This window comes from Pseudophryne corroboree, chromosome 6 (assembly GCF_028390025.1).
Source record: "Pseudophryne corroboree isolate aPseCor3 chromosome 6, aPseCor3.hap2, whole genome shotgun sequence".
In the NCBI taxonomy this organism is placed as follows: Eukaryota; Metazoa; Chordata; class Amphibia; order Anura; family Myobatrachidae; genus Pseudophryne; species Pseudophryne corroboree.
The window spans coordinates 619,535,338-619,558,808 of record NC_086449.1 but is presented as its reverse complement, the minus strand read 5'-3'; the positions used below and the strand labels follow the sequence as shown (position 1 = coordinate 619,558,808).

The following is a 23,471-nucleotide window of genomic DNA, read 5'->3' as shown; positions in this document are numbered from 1 at the left end:
AAGCAATAAACTGTGATAAAAAGCAAGACATCAATTAGCTTTCACAGATTCTCTTTAATTGACACACAGCTATTTGAGCGGTACCTTGACAAGTAAAACAACGGATGTGGAAGTGGTTGGTTTGGACTCTCACAACTTCTCCTTTACATATCTCCCCGCAGCGATAACATTGGATAGGACCGGAACTCCCTGATGTACTGTAGGAATTGTGTTGATAGGGTACTGCTGGAAATAAAACACAAAGTGTGGACAGAATTATTACATATAAAAATAATAAGCAAATACAGTGTCTTAATAGAGAATTTAATGTGTGTGCACGTGAGCCACAAGCCTCATTATGTTTACAGATGGTGGAGGCAAAATTCCCAAAGTGCAGCATATCAGTTTATTGAAATCAGTGATTAGTGATTGGTGATTTGTAAGGAAGTGCCTCAGTGACTACACTAGTTTCTTGTGAATTGAGATAAGGAGAGTGCCTGGCTAGGCGCAAAATCTATATAAGAGGCTTACATTTTTGTGATTGGTTGAAGATGGCCTTTGTTGCTAAGCAGATCAGAGTTTTGAGTGATTTGCAATTGGTTAGGGCCAGCCTATCGGTGAGTGTAGGGGTGGTGGTTTAGTGCATGAAGGGTAGAAACTTCCAGATCTGCTTCCTCTTGTCGGTTGGAAGCCCAACCACCCGCCCTACTGGCTCTCTAATTTGGCTCTCTTCAATCTGGCTTACTATTATCTTTCTTTCAGACTTAGTGGGCGGGAAGGCGCTACTGGCCAGCGGTCACTTGTAGCATGAGTGGTGTTGTAGGGCACTTACCCCTTTTGAAGGACGGCGAGTGTGTCCTGCCCTTGTGGGGGGGCGATGGGCGCTTCCTTGAGGAGCGTCCTCACTCTGCTATAGGAGGGGGTGGTGAGACCTTCACAACACAGGTAATGCTGATATATATAGATGGGGCGTTTCAGTTGCACCCATGACAGTTGGGGCGTTTAGTCGCCGCCATTTTGTAAGATCTGTGACTAGAGCTGGTTGGTGGTAGCGTCTTCTTGGCCACCCACTACTAGTGAGGTCATTCCAATTAATAAATTCAATTACCATTTAATCCAACGCAGTTGTGTCCGTGTCTTTAGTTTAGTTGATAAGCTAGCTTCAAGTGTATAGTTAATGTCAAGCACAATAAATGAATAGACGGCATATAGAATATATTTTTTTATTTTAACTCTTTTCTCTTGTCCAATACACGTGGACCTCTGATAGTGGAGGAAACAGGAGAATGCATGCATACTAACATATTTGTCCTTGTGCTTTAAGTATGTTAGTACATAGAGCCATTACATCGTTTTACTGATGATGAATAATTATATCTGAATTATACTGGCATACTTTCCCGGAACGCACCCCGGAAAGGTGGGCAAGTCTCGTGCATCCCCATCCTGCAGCTCGCATAACTCCCCCCCCCCCCCCCCTACCCCATCCCTGCGGTTGCCAACTTACTAGGCACACAAGAGGGCAGTCCGAGGGGCCTGGATTGCGTCATCATAGCCCTGCCTCCTGCTTTGCAATGCATTTTTTTCTCAGCACTGTATAGAGTGTGGCAGAGCCACAATGACACCACCATGCCCACTGCGCAGCCTACATTTGAGTCCGCACACTCCGATACGCTGACCGCCTTGATCTAAATAAAACTTCTATACACTTTTGTGTGACATTGGGGCAGATCAGCCACAGTGTTTACAGCATGGGTAAAGCTCCAGGTTTAACGCCCTGAGTTATTTAATTATTAGACAGTTTCCCCCGCGCAGCAAGCCCATAGCTAGTGCACATTAACCCATAGATTCAGGGTTACGTGTCTGGAATCTATGGGTTACTGCGGGAAGCAGCAGAGGGCGCATTTAACGTGGATATTTCCTCGCAGCTACTGAGGCTTCCCACCCAATTTTTTTTAAAATAACATATTAAAATGAATGACCTGACAAAGTAATAAATAGAAAAAAAACTTGCACTATCCAATGTACAGTAAACACCTGTTGATTTAAGAGTCTGAAAGTCATTGCATAATGCTAGCTACAGTAGTTTGTTTCGTGATCAGATGACAAAATAATCTGAGTCCAACTCTACATTCCACTGTATAGATTGGTGTAGTGGTGAGAGCCAAATGTACTTCACTAAGAGGGCTGGGGTTTAATTTCAGATCCCAGCACATGTGCTTGGTGAAAGCAGCCTATTCATGCACATGATCACATTGGTTGACATCCAAGATAACCTTTTTAGACACTGCATAGACTTGCTCTGAAGACTCCACCATAGATACGCTGTCATGACCTGCTATTACCTTCAGGGGCAATGATACCAGATGATAAAGGTTACACAGATTATTCTTTCACGCTTTCCAATCCTGATCACAACCTGACAGAGCTTGTCTAGGAATGCCAGAAAACTTCTCTAAGAAAAACCTCACTATCGGATTCTTACAATAACATTCTAAGATGATTTGAAGCTATATTACATAATGACTTCCATTACTACATAGTAGGAATATGTTTATGCCAATACCAAGGCCTATGATACATTAAAGACATTTACCTGTTTTCACATGGATTTTCCCCTGGAAAATGATTATCTACAATCAATCTGCAGATTGATATATGCAATAATGTATTCAGCTGTAGATTATAAGATTAATTCAAATCTGGTACTTTACAAATGATCACAAAATAGCCAACTACAGTATAAAGGAGCTTGCTTGTTGATGACTTATAAGGTACAGTGCTGTCATACAGATAATGGGCATCTAAGGTGACTACTAGAGCCTTTATTGTGGCTAGTATACAGTAAGATCAGTGAATGTTTATCTTTGAAGGCTTGAAGGCTTGTATACAAGTGGCCTGATGGCACACGGGCAGGGCTGCATTAAGGCGAGTGCTTTCGTACGGGACCGTCCTGTCACAGGGCCCCTCTTAGTAACATCACAAGCAAAGCACTCATACACCCCCGTGACACCGACAGATACACACACACACACAAGAAAGGAGTACTCACTCACGGAGCAGGAGTACTCACAGAGCAGCGCCCCTTGAACACCAGACGCCGGAGGCTTACAGTCAGTCACTGTCTCACAGGATTTCCCATCTCTATCCCTCAAGACTGACTGTGCAATAACTACTCTGCGGTCGCTGTTACTAAACAGCTGAGCTGCCGGAGAAAGACTCTGAATCCTACAATTCAAAACGCAGTGTGTGGGGGCCCCTAATGTGTGGGGCCCCGGCACGGCCGCCCCTGTCGCCCTTTCCTTATTCCAGCCATGTACACGGGGACTTAATCATGTTTGTACGTACTTGACTATGCAGCCAACAATTTTTAGGCTACAGAATTGTAAATTTCTGCAAGTGAAGCTGTCACCTAGAAAAGAAGACAGACGCCCACCGGAGCCATCGCCAACGTATTCACAACTGCATACACATACACAGCCCATACGCAATAATAGTGACATCAACTGCTAGGGTTGCCCTATGGCTACGCAGCAGAGCCGCACAGTTGCGATGCTGGCGCCATGGTTGCAGCTGAAGGCAGATACATGCCCTGAAAATGGGAATTCCCCATTACCTCCCGCAAACAGTCCCTTCCTGTCAATCTTTCTGCGATAAAAATCTCAGTGCGAGCTCGATCCCAACTGCACCTTGGCACGCGCAGTCTGCTGATAATCGCTCTGTTGCATGAACATCGGCATTGTGTACAAACGTGGATTAGGCTTATAATTCCAAATGTGTCCGCTTCACAAACTGCACAAACATATCCTTCTAAATAGGCAATTTAGAGTATTTATGAGATGAATGCATTTCAGTACAATTTTACTGACAGGTAAATGAGCGTTTCTGGGTGGCAAATGGGCAGCAAAGGAATGCTCCATGTAGGATAAGCGCGCCGCAGACGTGTCATGTGCATGTAGCTAGTGTTGCGACCAGGGCTGCCATCAAGGGGGTACAGGTGGTATATCTGACTCTGGCCCCCGGGAGACAAAAGGGTCCCAGTGGCAAAGCCCCACAACATTTGGAGTAGTACACAAACCATTGTAAAGACACTAGTGTAATGCACACAGCTGACTCTTGGAAGTAAGTCAACATTAACTGCACATAAGTGTTATTTACTTCTTGTAGATAACTTTAAAGTATGATTTTGTTTTTGGTTTTTTTATACTTTAAATTGCATGCGATTGCTTACACTGAAATATATCACCCACATATTATTTTGCCTGCAATAAAAATTGAATCCATGTTTGCAAGGCGCAGACAAAAATGTAATATGTTTGTCATTATAAATGCATGTGTCATTTACTGTAGTTTTTAAAATGATTAATAAAAATACAGTGAGCAGTGCAAATATCATAACATAGGGTTAAATTCTAATGGAAAAAAAAAGCACTGCGTCTGTGTACAGTTCTAGAAATACTGATTTTTAAACTTTAATAATATTTTCCTGGTGCAGCATTTTACCTTTTGCAAAGATAAAACAAAAGGACTGCAAATGATCCCATTATATTTACAGACCTTTTGTTGCTATGAAATTATGGGTTGTCCATAGCAACCGTCACCAGACTCCCAGAAGACACAGAGAAAAATGATGAGTGCAGGAAAAGGGGAGACAGGGACTGCGATAGAGATGAAAACTGGCTTGAAGCCATAGACAACAGCTTAGCATATTAAATTACTACAAGTTCTCTCAATCATAAAGGAAGGAGACAAAAAAAAGATTTGTATATGTTTTAAATCTATCAACCTCACATATGTTTTCATTTGTCTCCTAACTAATTTACCCAACAGTCCACCGTGTGCTCAGACAAAACGTAGAAAGGATCAAGACAAGCTCATTATTGCATATAATCCACTAATGTAAACAAGCAATAGAAATATCCCTGATGGGAAGGAACCTAAAGGGGTAGAGATGGAGCTTTGATGTATGTGCTCTGCTGTGGTAACAATAAGATCTTACAAACAAGCTGCTAATTACGTTTGAATACATATTAGAAAAATATTGCGGATGTACATGATTCGTCAGTGTGTGTCTCCAAACGAATAGACCAGAGATTTTCAACCTTTTACAACTCGCGGCACACCGTACAAGATTTAAATATTGCCAAGGCACATTCAAATATAATGGTGGTGCATGGTGCAGTTGCGTGTCCTAGGATGTCATGTCGCAGCTTCTTCATAGGTAACACCTGAGCCCAGGGGCACTGTAAGAGAGGAGGAGGCCCGTGTTCAGCATCCTCCGTTCGGGCCCCCTCCTCTCTGCCGGCAGCGCTGGGAGTGAGTTCTAGAGGGCTCATACTCTACTACGCATGTGCGTAGGCCATTTTCCCTGAGATTTGTCTACTGTGCATGCACTGCGGATGCCAGTGCTGGACTCTGGGGGGAAGGGGGGAATTTAAAAATGGGTGCTGCGTGTGCGGTGGGGGCCCATGTGCACCGCACACAGTGCACCCATTATAGAAACGCCAGTGCCTGAGCCACACAAGAAAGCCAGAAGAGCCCAACACTGCACGTGCCCAAAATTAGAACTAGCTCTGCAACCACTAAACCCACCAGTATTGATCGTTCCAGGGCCTCAGTAGCTGCAAAACACTGACGGGCCTGGCTCTGCTTCTATAGCGGCACACCTGGAGACTGCTCAGGGCACACTAGTGTGCTACGGAACAGTGGTTGAAAAACACTGGAATAGACCCTCAGCATTAGTATTAGCCAGTTAGACTAGCAGAGCATATCTACTGGTTGTGATTGACAGCTTCTACTTCTACACCTCCAGCCTGATATGCTAATATTCTTACGGGGCAATTAAATGAAAGGTGGTGGCCACAGACTGCCAGTGTACATTCTCTTTGTCAACTTGCGGCCGCTAACATAGCATATTTGCCTACTTAGGTCACAGAGGTGTGTAGTAATCTCCATCTAAAAAAATTTAGTTATATCACACAAGTGTTTAGGTCTCAGAACATGCTGGATTGTGTAAGTAGGGCACGCAATGTGGGTGTGATACAGATAAGCAACGTAGTATTGGGGGTATAAGTCTGGGTTAGTCTGATGAATAGCCATTGTCGCATGTAGGCTGTATGTTACTGCATGGCCCAGACGGGTGTAGTACGGTATGCCGGTGGCCGGGCTCCCGGCGACCAGCATACCGGCGCCGGGAGCACGACCGCCGGCATACCGACAGCGTGGCGAGCGCAAATGAGCCCCTTGCGGGCTCGCTGCGCTCGCCACGCGGTGGGGTCGTGGACCCCCACGAGGGAGAATACCTGTCGGTATGCCGGGTGTCGGGATTCCGGCGCCGGTATACTGTGCGCCAGGATCCCGACATCCGGCAACCTAAAAAGACCACCCGTCCAGGGTGTAGTACAGTATGCCGGCGGCCGGGCTCCCGGCGACCAGCATACCGGCGCCGGGAGCCCGACCGCCGGCATATCGACAGCGGATCCCGACATTCGGCAACTGAAGACCACCCGCCCAGACAGTGCAGGCTTAATAGTTACTCACAAAAGAAGGAGGTCCAAAGAGGAGGAGACGTGGTGGCGAATGTAGGAATGCACTTTCTCTTTCTAAGGAGTGACTGGGATCTGACTCTACCATAGGTAGGACTGGTGAACCCAGTCCGTTGAATCAGGTGGCCACATCGTTGCCCATCTGTTGATAGGGTGTGCAGGAGTACCCACTTCAATTACCAAATCTGAATAGTATGCTTGAAATTGCTTTTCCACGAACGTTATGGAAGTGATAAATAAAACTAGTCAACTCAAATTCGAACAAAAAAAGCGCGTGCCCTCCACTCAATGATTTTTCTATGGGAAAAAATTTGTTAGAGTGGTATCTTTTTCATCTAACATGCCCAGGGGCGTAAGTTCATGCAAGGCGCCCGAAGCCAAAATAGAAGGTGGTGCCCCCCGAGTGGTTCCAGCTTGCTTGCACATGTGCTGGCATTCCAGTGACTTGCCAATGGCAGATCTGAGAGATTAAAGATTCATTATTGAAGCTAATTTTGGCGATAAAGAAACTTTATTTTCAGGTGCTGGCTGCAAATGAAACATTGAGTCATGAGGGGGGGGGGGGGGGGGTTATCAAAGCTCAGAGAGATAAAATTGGGAGAGATAAAGTACCAGACAATCAGCTTCTGCCTTACATTTTACAGACTGTTACCCAGATTTATCAAGCCTTGGAGAGTAATGAATTGCACAGTGATAAAGTACGAAACCAATCAGCTCCTAATTGTCATTTTTCAAACACAGCCTGTAACATGGCAATCAGTAGCTGATTGGCTAATAATTTATCTCCGTACACTTTATCTCTCTCCAAAGCTTGATAAATCTGAGCCTGTGTTTGAAAAAAGACAGAAGCGGATTGGCTGGTACTTTATCTCTCACAATTTTATCTCTCTCCAAGCTTTGATAAATACCCCTCCTTAAAAGTTTTATTATAATAATTAGTGCCTTTTCTTAAAACCAATTTCTGCTTTCCTTTCTTTCCTCACATATGGACACAGCAGCAGAGCTGTAGATCCTTGTACATGCTGTTATCAGACACATTCCAGACTCTTTTCTCCACTGCAGGTGGGACAGATGTAACATGTGCAGAGAGAGTTAGATTTGGGTGGGTTATATTGTTTCTGTGCAGGGTAAATACTGGCTGCTTAATTTTTACACTGCAATTTAGATTTCAGCTTGAATACACCCCACCCAAACCTAACTCTCTGCACATGTTACACCGCCCCACCTGTAGTATGGTTTTGCCCAATTCCTAACTTTTGTGCTTTGCTAAGAAATCTGAATAAGGCCCCATATCTTAATACTACAAATGTTCTGCAACACTAAACCTGCTGCAGTAACGACAGGACCACACAGAATGTTAGGTAATTATTTAGCAAGCTTTGGTGAACGCTCTGCAGATACTCATGGCGGCTCTCAGTATCACATCACGACTATTACATGTCAGCAATACTCTTTAATAACCAATCACAGTCTGCCCACTGACAGAAGACCTGTGTTTGCCTCCGCATCTATTTATTTTACTGGTATCTGTAATCTGTTGTTCTATAAAGGTAACATGCAATGCCAGCTATAGATTGAAACATGCAGTACTTAGTAGTTATATTATAATGGAAAATAACAGTATGCCTTTTTACATTACAAGTATTAATTTGTTAACAGATCATCCCTCATAAATAATGATGTACAAAGGGGATTTGCGAAAAGGGGGGGCCATCATGTTGGCAGTTGTGCCAACAATAGGGAATCACGGTTAGTAATGTAACTAATCTTTTTGGATGTGGAGGGCTTCATACACACTTACTACATTGTGTCATGGTGCCAGTCATCTGCCATGTGGGCTCTGCTGCTGCCGTTTTGCCAATTCTCACCACCCGCCACAGATATATGGGATGTAGTCAGGTGACCGGCGGTCGGGATCCCGGTGGTCAGCATACTGACGACAGTCAGGATCCCGGCTTCGTTGCGCTCGCCCCCCCCTGCCGGCATTCTGGCGGCCGGGATCTTGGCGTCGGTATGCTGACCGCCTGGATCCCAACCGCCGGTCACCCAACCCCAACACAGATATAGTATTTATCATAATTGCTAGAACTCTGTTTTTTACAGTGCAATAAAAGTTTACAGCTGTAATAACTGGGCACGCCTATTTCCCCACCAACTAGTAGAAATATAACACTGTTTACAATGTTGTTTTGTTGCAATTGTTCACCCCAAAACATAGTCAAGTAATGTTGTAAGCTTAATTTTATAAATTACACCTTGAGATATGACTTTTGTATTTAATCTCTTATGGAGGTGGACCCAGGATCAAAATCTATCAAGTGGCCCATCGTTTTAAAAGGTGGCCATGCTCATTGTCACGATCCTGACTGTAGTTCTCGTATTTGGTGACTTACCCCTGCCTTTTGTCCTGGATCCTGTGCCGTTTTGCTCACTGAGATAAACAGCTTGTCAGCACCATGAGTTTCCTGAGTCCTGAGTTCTCTGCCTGGAAGGTAATAGTTAACGAGCTCTACCTGTGATTAATATTCGGTGTGAGTCTGAATTCAGCAATCTGAAGTTTAGGCCTAAAAGCCAGCATCCTCTGTCTGTTTGCAGAAGTTCAGGCTTCAGTGTTCTCTCGGCCTGCTAGGCCTCGCTCCACTTCACAGCCTAGTCTAGAGTACTCACATGACAGTGACTGTTCACCTGACCCAGAGCTGTCCAATCCTGTGCCAGCCTGAGACTCCCTGAATCACCTGACACTGCTCACCAATCACCCAGGACCAGGAAGTATAAGTCTGAAGGCTGGAGTTGGAAACGCGGCCAGTTCCTCGTGTCACACACAGCTCTGTGTGAGCTTTGAAGCTGAGCTCCCTAAAGGTAACACTTGTACCCCGGTTTCTGTAAAAACTCTGTTCCTTTGTTACCCAGTTTGGATTACATTTGTGTTACCATTGATATCCAGTATTTCCACAAGTCTCAACTTAAAGGCACAGTTGCAGTGTTTCATCTTAAAGGCACAGTACAGTATTCCACTGTCTCAACTTAAAGGCACAGTTGCATTGTTTCATCTTAAAGGCACAGTCACAGTATTCCACAGTCTCAACTTAAAGGCACAGCTGCAGTATTCTACCGTCACAGCCGCAGGGTCCTTCAGCCTCGTACTAGAGTTACAGCCACAGTCATCATTCTACTTTCAGTTGCGTTTCCAGTTATATCCGGTACCAGCCCGCATTACAGTTGCATCCCAGTCTCACCGGTAACCAGCCCAGTTATCAGTCTCACCAGTAACCAGTCCGTCTTACTATCTTGCCAGTAACCTTGAGTACATAAGCACCTACTCCTGTGAAACTATATCCAGTACAGTCTCACATATACATTCATCATCCTTCTGTTATCAAAGTCCCTGGTGATCCAGTGGTCAGGATATGGCTTCCTCTGCCGAGGCCCGGGTTCGATCCCTGGTCAGGGATTGGTCCTTCTTCTCACTGATTCCTACAGACCAGCCTAATATTCACATAGTCCTCCAGTTGCCTGCACAGACTTCACTAACACCGGGTTCACAAAACCACAGCCATGACAGTAGGAACTGGCCCCATGGACCCAGCCGAAAGTGTTTGTCTGACGCAGGACCTCCTAAGCAATATTGCAAGACGCTTGGAGGGTTTGGAGTCGACTCAGCATCAATTGGCACAGTGTCTGCAGCAGAGTTCGTTCTCCAGAGATTCTCTGACTTTCTGCACGAAGACTCCTGACCAACTGCAGATTTTCTACCAGATGTTATTACAGTTACAAGAACTTTTGTCTAGTATTCTTTCTGTGATGCCTGATCTCTTCAGGAATACTACCAACGTTGTTGATCCTGTTTTGTCCCATCCAGTTACTAGAGTCTCTTCCTCTGTGCAAGGAAAAGTTGTTAATCAGAGCTATCCACGGCCCAAGCTCTCTGAAGCTGCGTAGGGAGCTACACCTCTGTCTTTACTGCGGAAATTCCGGTCATTTTGTTAAAGATTGCATTCTTCGCAAGCCAGGAAATGGTGACAAACCTCAGTATCACAGCGCTCATGTCTACAAGTCATCCACAGTAGCCGATCCTGCTACTGCTGACGGGGGTGTCAAGAAGGCTACTTATCCCAAGTTGGGTGTCCAGAGAAGAATGTTCAAGCCATTTTTTAGTCACAGAGGAGTCCGTGTCTACAGCCCAAGGAGGGGCGTCTGTGTCTACAGCCCAAGGAGGGGCGTCTGTGTCTACAGCCCAAGGAGGGGCGTCCGTGTCTACAGCCCAAGGAGGGGCGTCCGTGTCTACAGCCCAAGGAGGGGCATCCGTGTCTACAGCCCAAGGAGGGGGTTCAGAGCGTCCAGCCCCAGGAGGGGGTTCAGAGCGTCCAGCCCCAGGAGGGGGTTTAGAGTGTGCAGCCCCAGGAGGGTTATCCAATGTTCAAGCTCTAGTAGGGGCATATGAGTTTTCTACTCAGGAAGGAGTGTCTGATCTGTCAACCCCATGAGGGGTCACCACAGTTTCAGCCCCAAGGGAGGTATCCAGAGTCAAGTTTCCAGATGGGAAACTTTGTGCTACAGATGCAGTTATTAACTCCTGTTTGCCGTCTTCAGAGACCACCACCATGTTGGCATCCAGCATGGTTCAGGTCCAGGATGGACCATCTGAACACTTGAATTCTACTCACTCCGGTTCCAGCCGGAATCCATCTCCTCTGGTTCCAGCCGGTCCAGCAATACTCCAGGCCCTGCCTGGTCAGTCCGTCCTGGTTCCATCCGGTCCAGCAATACTCCAGGACCAGCCTGGTCAGTCTCCTTTGGCTCCAGCCAATTCAAGTATCCTCGGATCCAATCCAGTCCTACTCGTCCAGCCAAAGATTTCTCCAGTTTCAGTCTGTTCAAGCTCATCTGGACTCAAACCGATTCCAAGCATTGGTCCGAGTAAAGAACTTTTGTCAGTTGGTCCCAGTAAAGGACTTTCACCATCTAGTTCTAAAATTAGACTTCAGTCTGTCTCTGATTCTGTTTCCTTGTCTTCCAGCACTGAGTCCACAGCTTCCGCGGGGAATTCTAATACCTCTTCTCCTCGATGTCGGGATAATTCTGCTGTAGCATCTATAGTCAAGAAAAATACCAAGGCTATTGACCTAATGTCTGAATGTGTACCTCAGTCTAATGTTGTTTCAGTGGCATCTGTTTCCTTAAGTCCAATTTCATCCTCCACTCAGTCTTCAGAACATTCAGCCAATGCTTCATTTTCTGACCCATCGCTTTCTGAGCAAGATAATGCCTTGATGAACCAATACATTAGGAATTTCAGGAATGCCAAGAATTGGAAAACAGTACAAAGACAACAGCCTGTTGATTTAAGAGTTGGTTATGTTTCCATTGATTCCACTCCAAGTGTTTTGAACTTGTTAATGCAGCTTACAAAACGGATGTAGTTACTCCCAAAGAAGGCTGGTATCTTCCAATAGATTTGGACTCAGACTCTGAATTTGATCCAGTTTATGATGCTACTCCTTTCCTGGGAGGTCCCGTTCATTCCTGTTATGCTTTAATGCATGAAGAGGTTCCAGAATTACCAAAAAACTCTACAGGTCTCTGTATGAAAAGTCCTCGTTATAGAACAAGATTTATTTTAAGCCTCAGTGGAGTGCTAGCTTCAAAAGCACAATCCTCTCGTACCACTAATCTAGGAAAGGCACCTTCTACAGTTTATTCCTCAGTCCTTTCAGATGAAGGAAATTCCAGTTTTGTCAATGATGGATGGTCTACCTGTTCAGAAGATAATCAGGAAGACTTCTGAAGAATCCAGCTTAAGTTTTGTTACTGGACCCTCTGGTTCCCACTTTTCTGAATCTTTGTGTACAAGTTATTCATCAAGTTCCTCTAAGACCAAAGATGGGTGTCCGGAGTCCACCCTTGAAGAGGGGGGTACTGTCACGATCCTGACTGTAGTTCTCGTATTTGGTGACTTACCCCTGCCATCTGTCCTGGATCCTGTGTCGTTTTGCTCACTGAGATAAACAGCTTGTCAGCATCATGAGTTTCCTGAGTCCTGAGTTCTCTGCCTGAAAGGTAATAGTTAACGAGCTCTACCTGTGATTAATCTTCGGTGTGAGTCTGAATTCAGCAATCTGAAGTTTAGGCCTAAAAGCCAGGATCCTCTGTTTGTTTGCAGAAGTTCAGGCTTCAGTGTTCTCTCGGCCTGCTAGGCCTCGCTCCGCTTCACAGCCTAGTCTAGAGTACTCACAGGACAGTGACTGTTCACCTGACCCAGAGCTGTCCAATCCTGTGCAAGCCTGAGACTCTCTGAATCACCTGACACTGCTCACCAATCACCAAGGACCAGGAAGTATAAGTCTGAAGGCTGGAGTTAGAAACGCGGCCAGTTCCTCGTGTCACACACAGCTCTGTGTGAGCTTTGAAGCTGAGCTCCCTAAAGGTAACACTTGTACTCCGGTTCCTGTAAAAACTCTGTTCCTTTGTTACCCAGTTTGGATTACATTTGTGTTACCATTGATATCCAGTATTTCCACAAGTCTCAACTTAAAGGCACAGTTGCAGTGTTTCATCTTAAAGGCACAGTCACAGTATTCCACAGTCTCAACTTAAGGGCACAGCTGCAGTGTTCTACCGTCACAGCCGCAGGGTCCTTCAGCCTCATACTAGAGTTACAGCCACAGTCATCATTCTACTTTCAGTTGCGTTTCCAGTTATATCCGGTACCAGCCCGCATTACAGTTGCATCCCAGTCTCACAAGTCTAACCAGCCCAGTTATCAGTCTCACCAGTAACCAGTCCATCTTACTATCTTGCCAGTAACCTTGAGTACATAAGCACCTACTCCTGTGACACTATATCCAGTACAGTCTCACCTATACATTCATCATCCTGCTATCAAAGTCCCTGGTGATCCAGTGGTCAGAATACGGCTTCCTCAGCCGAGGCCCGGGTTCGATCCCCGGTCAGGGATTGCTCCTTCTTCTCACTGATTCCTACAGACCAGCCTAATATTCACATAGTCCTCCAGTTGCCCGCACAGACTTCACTAACACCGGGTTCACAAAACCATAGCCATGACACTCATACAGTCGCCTTTAGTATTCAGCAAGGAATATGAAAACATCATAGCACAACATCTCATCTTATTTTGAGAAGCGTTGTCAATATGATGAATATAGAGCTAAATTCAGCATTATTAATATTCTAAATACACGACCATTCCTTCTGAAGAAACTGCCAGATTGTGAAGGCAGAGAAACGCGTTAAGGGCAAAGATGACATCATTTTCCTCCACCCGCTGCGCTCCCCTGTGTAAACTGCTGGCAGCAAATACGAACACAGACAGCAGCATACAAGCCACGGTCTCCCTCCCGCTCCTGACGTTAAAGATCCAGCCAACACTCACCTTAAAACATTCTCGGCTAGACAAGCCCCATGGAAAAGGAAAGAGGGCATACTCTGGAAGGCTTCTAAACTGGTAAGAACAAATATATCTAAGCGGGAGGTGGTAGCATACCGCAGGCGGACGAACTGCATCACGTTCATATACTTTGAATTGTCTGTTTAATTAAGGATCCTTAACAAATAGCCAGGTGGCTTAAAAGGAACTGGAGCTTGTTTCATTTACAACAGTGGGGAAAGAGGAACAGATGTTTTTTTATACACCTATATACACATATAAGCTGATTGTTATTGTTCTATTGTTTTTATTATTGTGTCCCGGTTGGACTATTTTTACTATTTGTTCAATAAATTGTATGAGCGCTCTCTTTGAGTAAAAATATTACTCTTTGTTTTATTATATATCTGTGATTTACTATATCATTGTTTGGGAGCTGCTTTTCTAGGCCTGATTTAATTCAGTATTAAATCCTGCGCCCGAATTTAACAATCTATTTTAAATACACGGTCAGTGTATTTTTACTCCACAGATTTAACACCACCCAGATTCGGGTGTGGTATGCTAGGCTGACTGATCTCATTTTAACATGATGTCCATAGCCCAGTGGTCTTCTAGGTCTCGGCATTCGTGTGACCAGCATTTCTGGTGCAGATATGTGACTCAGCGGCACTCCAGTGAGTATTTTGCCCCTAACCCTCCACCCTAGTTCCTAATCTTAACACTCCCAGCGGCACCTAAAAGAACCCGTCGGCATTCTGAGAATGTCGACATTTATCATGGCACCCTTTGACATGTTGAACCATGTTGATATTATGGGGGGAATTCAAATGTCTGAAAAGTCAGTTGAGTGTCTGTTTTTTCCTGTCTATTAGATAGGAAAAAACAGACATCCAACTGACTTTTCAAACATTTGAATATCCCCCTATGAATGTTGACACAGAGGCGGAACTTGCGCCAGTGCAAGCGGTGCAGTGCACTGGGGCCCAGCGCTGTGAAGGGGCCCATAGCCGGCAGCAGTATAATGAGTCAGACTGACTCATTACAAGCTGCCACCGCTGAGCTGCTGCTGCTGAGGAAGCCTGTACGCGGTCCCCGGCACCAGTGATGTGAGAAGGGTGATCTCATCACCCTTCATCTCGGCTGCAGCTCTCAGCTTCCTGGACTGACTGGAGGCACTGCATACTGGACAGGGGGGGAGAGGGAGGGAGGGGGAGGGAGAGGGGAGTCACGGCAGCAGTGTGTGTATACAGAAGTGTGAGGACTGAGGAGACGTCACGTCAGTGCACACAGCCCCTGCACAGTGAGGAGCCTTGCCGAAGCCAGACCTAGCCTAGGAGGTGGAAAGTGTGCAACTTGTGGAAAATGAAAACATACAGTATGTAAAGTAAAGAGTTTGTGTTTTGCTGGCAATGTGTGTGTTTAGCTATGGGTGTGTGTGTGTTTCAGTGTATACTCTATATGTATTTTCCTATGTCTGTTTTGCTGTGTGCGTGTGTGTTTCTGTATATGTATTTTGCTATGTCTGTGTAGGTGTGTGTGTGTGTGTGTGTGTGTGTGTGTGTGTGTTTAGCTATGGGTGTGTGTCTGTCTATGTATATACTGTATGTGTATTTTGCTATGTCTGTTTAGCTGTGTGTGTATGTTTAGCTATGGGTGTGTGTGTTTCTGTGTATATACTGTATATGTATTTTGCTATGTGTGTTTAGCTGTATTTATGTGTTGTGTGTGTGTGTGTGTGTGTGTGTGTGTGTGTGTGTGTTTTCTGTGGCTGTGTCTGTGTATTTGTGTCTTGCTTTGCGTATGTTTTACTATGTGTGTGTGTGTGTGTATATCCATATCTATAGATGTAGCCACACTCATCCAACCCGCGATGAGTTCGCATCACGGCATGGATTGTGCGACTAGTGTGCCCATGTCTATGAAGCGCGTGTGTGTGTACACATGCAAGCCATAGACTTCTATGGAGTGAACGGAGGCAGCGATTAGCCACAGCACGGCGTTCACTGCAGCTTGCTGTGATGCGTACGCCAGTTCCAACACATTGCGGCAACGATAAGGCTGTCTTCATCTGTATTTGTCTCACATTCCTGGTTGTAAATGTTGACGTGTGTGTTGCTCTACTGTGTGGCGTACCATGTATAAGCCTCTCTACTGTGTGGCGTACCGTGTATAAGGCTCTACTGTGTGGCGTACAATGTATAAGGCTCTCTACTGTGTGGCGTACCATGTATAAGGCTCTCTACTGTGTGGCGTACCGTGTATAAGCCTCTCTACTGTGTGGCGCAACGTGTATAAGCCTCTCTACTGTGTGGCGTAACGTGTATAAGCCTCTCTACTGTGTGGCGTAACGTGTATAAGCCTCTCTACTGTGTGGCGTACCGTGTATAAGCCTCTCTACTGTGTGGCGTATCGTGTATAAGCCTCTCTACTGTTTGACGCAACGTGTATAAGCCTCTCTACTGTGTGGTGTACCGTGTATAAGCCTCTCAACTGTGTGGCGCAACGTGTATAAGCCTCTCTACTGTGTGGCGTAACGTGTATAAGCCTCTCTACTGTGTGGCGTACCGTGTATAAGCCTCTCTACTGTGTGGCGCAACGTGTATAAGCCTCTCTACTGTGTGGCGTACCGTGTATAAGCCTCTCTACTGTGTGGCGCAACGTGTATAAGCCTCTACTGTGTGGCGCACCGTGTATAAGCTTCTCTAATGTGTGGCGCAACGTGTATAAGCCTCTCTACTGTGTGGCGTACCATGTATAAGGCTCTCTACTGTGTAGCGTACCGTGTATAAGCTTCTCTACTGTGTGGCGTAACGTGTATAAGCCTCTCTACTGTGTGGCGTATCGTGTATAAGCCTCTCTACTGTTTGACGCAACGTGTATAAGCCTCTCTACTGTGTGGTGTACCGTGTATAAGCCTCTCAACTGTGTGGCGCAACGTGTATAAGCCTCTCTACTGTGTGGCGTAACGTGTATAAGCCTCTCTACTGTGTGGCGTACCGTGTATAAGCCTCTCTACTGTGTGGCGCAACGTGTATAAGCCTCTACTGTGTGGCGCACCGTGTATAAGCTTCTCTAATGTGTGGCGCAACGTGTATAAGCCTCTCTACTGTGTGGCGTAATGTGTATAAGCCTCTCTACTGTGTGGCATAACGTGTATAAGCTTCTCTATTATGTGGGGTATTCAGTTTCGGCTAGCCGAAAAAATTGTATAATTCGACCATGGGTATTTAATTGCGGGCGTTCGCCCATTTTTGAATCCCTTTTCGCCCATGACTTTTCACTTTTTTTGTCGAATTGGCATGGGAGAAAACAGACCCAAAAAACGGGCAAAAATGTCTGCAAATTCGTCAAAACACATGGCTCACCAGGAAATTCACAGATCCACGTGGTTTTCGTTAGTGCTGGATTTTTTGACCAGTTGAAAAATCCTGCACAGGCATTGAATAGGGGGAATGTCATTCGCCCTAAAAATGACCAATAATTGATGATTTTTAGACTGGATGAAAAATCTGGCAATAATTGAATACCCCCCTATGTGTTGTAACAAGTATAAGCTTCTCTACTGTGTGGCGCACCCTGTATAAGGCGCTCTACTGTGTGGCGCAACGTGTATAAGGCGCTCTACTGTGTGGCGCAACGTGTATAAGGCTCTCTTCTGTGTGGTGTACTGTGTATAAGCTTCTCTACTGTGTGGCGTACTGTGTATAAGGCTCTCTACTGTGAATTGGGAGTACTACTGTGTGGCGACACCCCTTGTTAGTGAGATAAAACACCGTATTTTGGGCGACGCCATTTCCCTGTTTTTAATATGGGAGGGGGCCCAATGCATATTGTTGCACCTGGGCCCACCATTCTCTAGTTCCGCCACTGTGTTGACATGATAACTGTCGGCCATGTCAGTGGATACCCCTAATTATTAATAAACATGCCTAGTGATCAAAGGAGATTTATGTGGAATCTGAGAGAGACGCAATCCAAGAGACTACTGATTCTAATTTGTTGTCACTGTATTTTTGTTGTGTTTCTAAAATATATTTTGTAGGCATTACTATGCTTAGTATCTGTTGCACATCTTTGTTTTACCGTACACAATCCAGTATGTTTAGAATGAGAATAGACACTTTAGAGTTGGATTTCCATCTGGTAAAGAGTCTTCATCATAAATGTACAAAAGACCTTTTTTTTTTGGATATGCTAAGTGTTGAAAACTGATATTCCTGGCCCCTTATTCCTTGCTGACTCAAACAGTTCTCAGGTACGTGGAACAATGAGCAATGATTTCAAGAGCACTCGGCGATCTGTATGAACCTTAGAAGAGATTCCACTGGGAGGTGGAGAACTCCAATAATCTGCAATAAGCATCTGTGATGCTCAGCTAGAGATTGTAAGACTTTACGATTTGTATGAATATTCCTTTAGTGCCCTGAGAAATGCAGCAAGATTTGAGTGATATTTTGTGTTTTTACTGCCTAACACAACAGTATAGTATATTCATAAGGAATATGCTGTGTACCTGAAACAGACACAATCCCAGGACACAACCAGTTCTTGCAGAGAAGTAACATATAATATACTAGGTAAGGAAGCCAATTCCCCTGATCAGATACCGGCTGTCAATTAAAGAAACATCAATGTGAGGTACATCATATTAAACCTAGAGCCTATAAAAGCATTCCATAGAAAATATCATATTGTATTCATTGTAAAGACAATATGGTGCTCTATAGACAGTCGTCCAAAATACCTAAGGAGTAAATACTGTATATCATAAGTAACATATATTTACTCCTTTCATACGGGATGTAGTTACCATCCCGATGTACGGGATCCCAGTGGTCAGAAGACCGCTGTTTGATGAATACTGAAATTAGGACTTTACCCCTGTAGTGAGTGCAATAGGGGTTAAATATAATTGATAAATGGGGGCCTATGTTTGGCCACGCCCCTTCCCCCACTAGCACCCATATCTATTGTTATCTAAGGAGCCCCTACACCCCTTTCTGGTATTATCACCCTTGGCCCCTTTCTAGCATTATCGGCCCCTACACCCCTTTCTGGTATTATCACCCCTGGCTCCTTTCTGGCATTATCAGACCCTACACCCCTTTCTGGCATTATCGGCCCCTACACCCCTTTCTGGCATTATCGGCCCCTACACCCCTTTCTGGCATTATCACCCCTGGCCCCTTTCTGGCATTATCAGCCCCTGCACCACTTTCTGGTATTATCACCCCTGGCTTCTTTCTGGCATTATCAGCCCCTACGCCCCTTTCTGGTATTATCACCCCCGGCCCCATTCTGGTATTATTGGCCCCTACACCCCTTTCTGGTATTATCACCCCCGGCCCCATTCTGGCATTATCAGCCCCTACACCCCTTTCTGGTATTATCACCCCCGGCCCCTTTCTGGCATTATCTGCCTCTACACCCCATTCTGATATTATCACCCCCGGCCCCATTCTGGCATTATCAGCCCCTACACCCCTTTCTGGTATTATCACCCCTGAGGCTGGTGCAGGATAAATTATAGCCCTGCTGCAGTCCTGATAGACTCCCAACCAACCACCACAACCTACACTAGATTATGACAGGCCAGGATGGTCACACTATAATCCTGTTACTTTGTCATGGTGAGATTCCGCTTGAGACTAGGGAGGAGACTGCATTACCTAGAGAATCAGGCCTGCAAAAAATAAATAACAGGACCTCCTTGGAGGAAACCAGCTCTGTGCTGATGATGGGTGTTAGGGTGATATGTGTAAAATGTAAAAGAAAAAAAATGCTTTAGTTTGTGGCACTACAAATTCAAGCACAACGAGAAGCTATTAACTGTGTGAGTATACTGACAATTGTAGAAATATAAGCAACAGCATACCCATGCAGTTCATTGACACTCAACCCATTAAGAGTACAACTTTGGACAGGCATTTTACATATACTGTAGTTTTGGGCCGGAAAACACCAATGCCCATGCCTGGATGCTGATCGGAGCACAGCTAACAAGATGGCCGCCAGGACAAATGCTGGAGCAGAGGCATCCACTATCAGCCTCCCCCAGGTACAATTACCTTCTACTGCCCCCTCTAAAGTCCAACCACCTTCTACAGCCCATGCTAAAACACACCATGCCTCCGCTGCTCCCCCCCTTTCACCCCTCACCTATGCTGATGTTGTGCAGGCTGTGAGGGAGACGGTGCCTCCCATGCTCAAGGAACAAGCTGCAGTTAATGCAGCTGTTCTACAACAGGCTGTTACAGACATTAAGAGCCAGTGCAAACAGCTGGCTAAGCGGGTCTTAGCAGTAGAACACACTGCTGGAGAAAACTTTCAAGCTATTTCCTCCTTGCTAGATTTAACTGCGCAGCTGAAACAATCTGACATGCAGATCTGGACTAAATTGGACGACTTGGAAAATCGTTCCGCAGGAACAACTTAAGGGTAGTGGGGCTACCAGAATCCCTTAAAGGGCCAGCCTTATTTCACTTTTTGAAGCAGACCCTGCCTGAATTACTTGAAATTCAAGACATCTGTTCGGATCTTGTGATTGAACGGGCCCACCGAACAGGACAGCTGTGTGATTCTTCATCATCTAGACCTCGAGTTGTTTTGTTCAAATGCCTGAACTATATACACAAGGAAACCATCTGGTCCGCCTCTCGACGGAAGAGAGACCTCGTGTGGAATGGTACCAAGATTATTGTTTTCCAAGATTATTCCCCTGAATTGACAAGGCTTCGTAAAACCTTTACCCCGGTGTGCTCACAGTTGGCTCAGGAGGGGAAAAAGTTCGCCCTCCTTTACCCGGCTCGTCTGAGGATTTACAAAGGTTCATCCTTTAAGGATTTTACTTTGGCTGATGACGCAACAGCATTTGTGCGTGAGCAAACCCGTCCTATGGAGGAGGATGACACCAGAAAATATCTCCTGTTCTTATTGTCTCATCCTACTAGACATTCTCTGCCATCTGCGACATATTTCCATGGACTCCCTACTCCTTATGCCCTTCTATTTCAGAGGGGTGTGCACGGATTTGGTTGTTCGTTGATTCCTCACTGCCATACAGCCGCTGTTAGCATTGGGACATGCTCCGTTGTGGTGACGTATCGGCCACGCATTTATTTTTACCATTTTACTTGACTGTTTATTACTGCTGCATTTATCTATGTTATTTTTCTGCTGATTGCTATATTTATATGCCATGTTTTCTGTTCTCCTAATTCCCGGAATATGTTGTTGTACGGTATTGCAATGTCTCTTTGTTCTTTTTCAGGTGTTGTGGTGGCTCTATTACCTTTTTCTGTTAATTAAATGTTGGTCACTGGTTTGGTTTTTGTAGGGAATACTCCCCCTTCTTCCATATTTTTAAATAGGGTGGATTCGGCTGGGAACTCCATCTTCCAGAAATTAGTAATCTACTCAGATATGTGAGTTGTGAAGTTCCTTTTCTTAGAAGTGTTGTTGGAGTATATTCCATGCTCCTTCCCTACTGTTTTCTCTTTTCCCCCTCCCCCTCTTTCCCCGCCCTGTGTTTACCTGCTTTGTTTGCTACGGAGTTTAAGTCCCCTGTTTATTTTGTACGTTTTTTTTATATATGGTATCGATTAGGGTGGGCTCTTGGAATGTGGGGGTTATTCACTCCCCAATTAAACTAAAAAAGCTTCTCTATTTAAATAAGATGCATTTAGATTTAGTACTACTGCAGGAGACCCATTTGTTGCTTCCAGAAACATTGAAATTGTCCACCCTTGGTTGGACGGTCCTTGCGGCTGCCCCTTATAAAAGCTAGGGGGGTTGTTCTTCTGGCAAGGAAGTGACTTCCTATAAAAATACTGCACACCGATATTGACCCTGATGGTAGATATATCCTAGTAGACCTTAACCTTTTTACCTCTCGGTATACTTTTTGTAATATTTATGCCCCTAATTCCCACTCCACTCCATTTTTTAGCATGATATTGCGTAAACTGGCCCCCTTTATATCTAATCGTTTACTCTTGGGGGGTGACTTTAATATTGTTTCCTCCCCGTTTATGTACTGTAATTCTTCTGCCCTCAGAAGGCCACTCCCCAGGTTCGGCATCCCTTTTATCACTCAACAATTACTGTTAACTGATGCATGGAGAGCCTTGCACCCCGTTGAAATGGACTTCACATGACTATCTGCCGCTCATGGTTCACTCTCACGAATAGACTATATTCTCCTATCAGACTCCGTATTTTCTAATATAATTGATGCATGCATTGAGCCGATGTTTCTCTCAGACCACTCTCTCTTATCTGGATCTCCTTTTCTTCCTCTTTAGACGTGGGTTCTTATAAACTCTGGCTCTTTCCTTCATATTTTGCTTCCTCTTTAGGTTTCCGCAATAAACTTGATTTGTTTTGGGAGGAATTCAGACTTGACAACCTTTCCTTACTGGAATCTGATCCTGTCCTCTTTTGGCAGACCTCTAAGGCTGTGATGAGGGGCCGTATAATTCAATATGTCTCCCAGGCTAAAAAAGAACACGCTTCCTCATATAAACTGCTGCAATCTCAACTACCGGCGGCATACCAAACTTATAAGACCGCCCAACTCCCAATAATAAATCTAGTTTTGTTTTAGCAAAACACAAATTTGATGGCCTTCTTGCCTCCCTAGGTGATAGGCATACATTTTACAAAGATCACAAGTTCTATAGATTCGGCAACAAAACCGGCCGCTTACCCCCCAATTTAGTGAAGTGTTCTGCTCCCCCATCCCTTATACGCTCTGTCCAGCGACCTGATGCCTCCACTGGAAAGGATATTGCTTCTTTGTTCCAGGATTTTTATAGTGATATATATTCCCAACCACCCAGGGATGTCCCCGGTGAGTTTTCCATTTGGGAGTCTATTGAAGCCCCCTCCATTCCGGCTGACTCACGAGCAACCCTTTGGAAATAGAGGCCGCTAAAAAACATCTTAAACCTGTGAAGTCCCCTGGTCCGGATGGATTCTCAGGGGAATATTATAAAATACTTCTGCCAAAACTCATAGATCCTTTGGTTTCGGTTTTTAATGCTCTCCTTGTCGCTCCTTCCATGCCCAAATATTTTACTGATGCTGTTATTCGCTTACTGCCTAAGCCGGGCAGGAACCCCCCACCTACCTGGCTCTTATAGGCCCATATCTCTACTCAACATAGACTATAAACTGTTCACAAAGCTTCTGGCGGACAGGGTAAAATATCTGCTTCCAGGAGTTGTTCATTTGGACCAGACAGGCTTCATTGTCGGCAGGCATTCCTCAGCTAACATCCGTAAGGTTCTCGCAGCCTCCCACTGGCTGAGCTCACTTTAGTTTCTAACACTTCCTACTTGCTAATGCTTGACGCTGAGAAAGCGTTTGATCTAGTTTCTTGGGATCACTTATTTACCACCCTTGATAAATTTGGCTTCCCTGATCAATTGATCTCTCTCTTGTATATTATACAATGACTCACATTCTATAATTACTTGTACTGGCTACCTGTCGGCCCCTATACCCTTGGGTAGAGGCACCAAACAGGGATGTCCTCTTTCCCCACTTTTATTCGCGCT

At 45.1% G+C, this 23,471-nt stretch overlaps 1 protein-coding gene across 8 annotated transcripts in view; it reads right to left on the bottom strand.

The window, feature by feature from the left end:
* ABLIM3 (actin binding LIM protein family member 3) overlaps window positions 1-23,471 on the bottom strand; it is a 313,166-nt gene that overhangs the window by 122,916 nt on the left and 166,779 nt on the right. For 7 of the 8 annotated variants that reach the window (XM_063928094.1, XM_063928089.1, XM_063928093.1 and 4 more), the window contains exon 2: window positions 85-225. In XM_063928094.1, the coding sequence (XP_063784164.1) occupies window positions 85-225 (141 nt within the window). The remainder of the gene's footprint in view (window positions 1-84; window positions 226-23,471) is intronic. The other variant, XM_063928088.1, reaches the window with a different exon arrangement.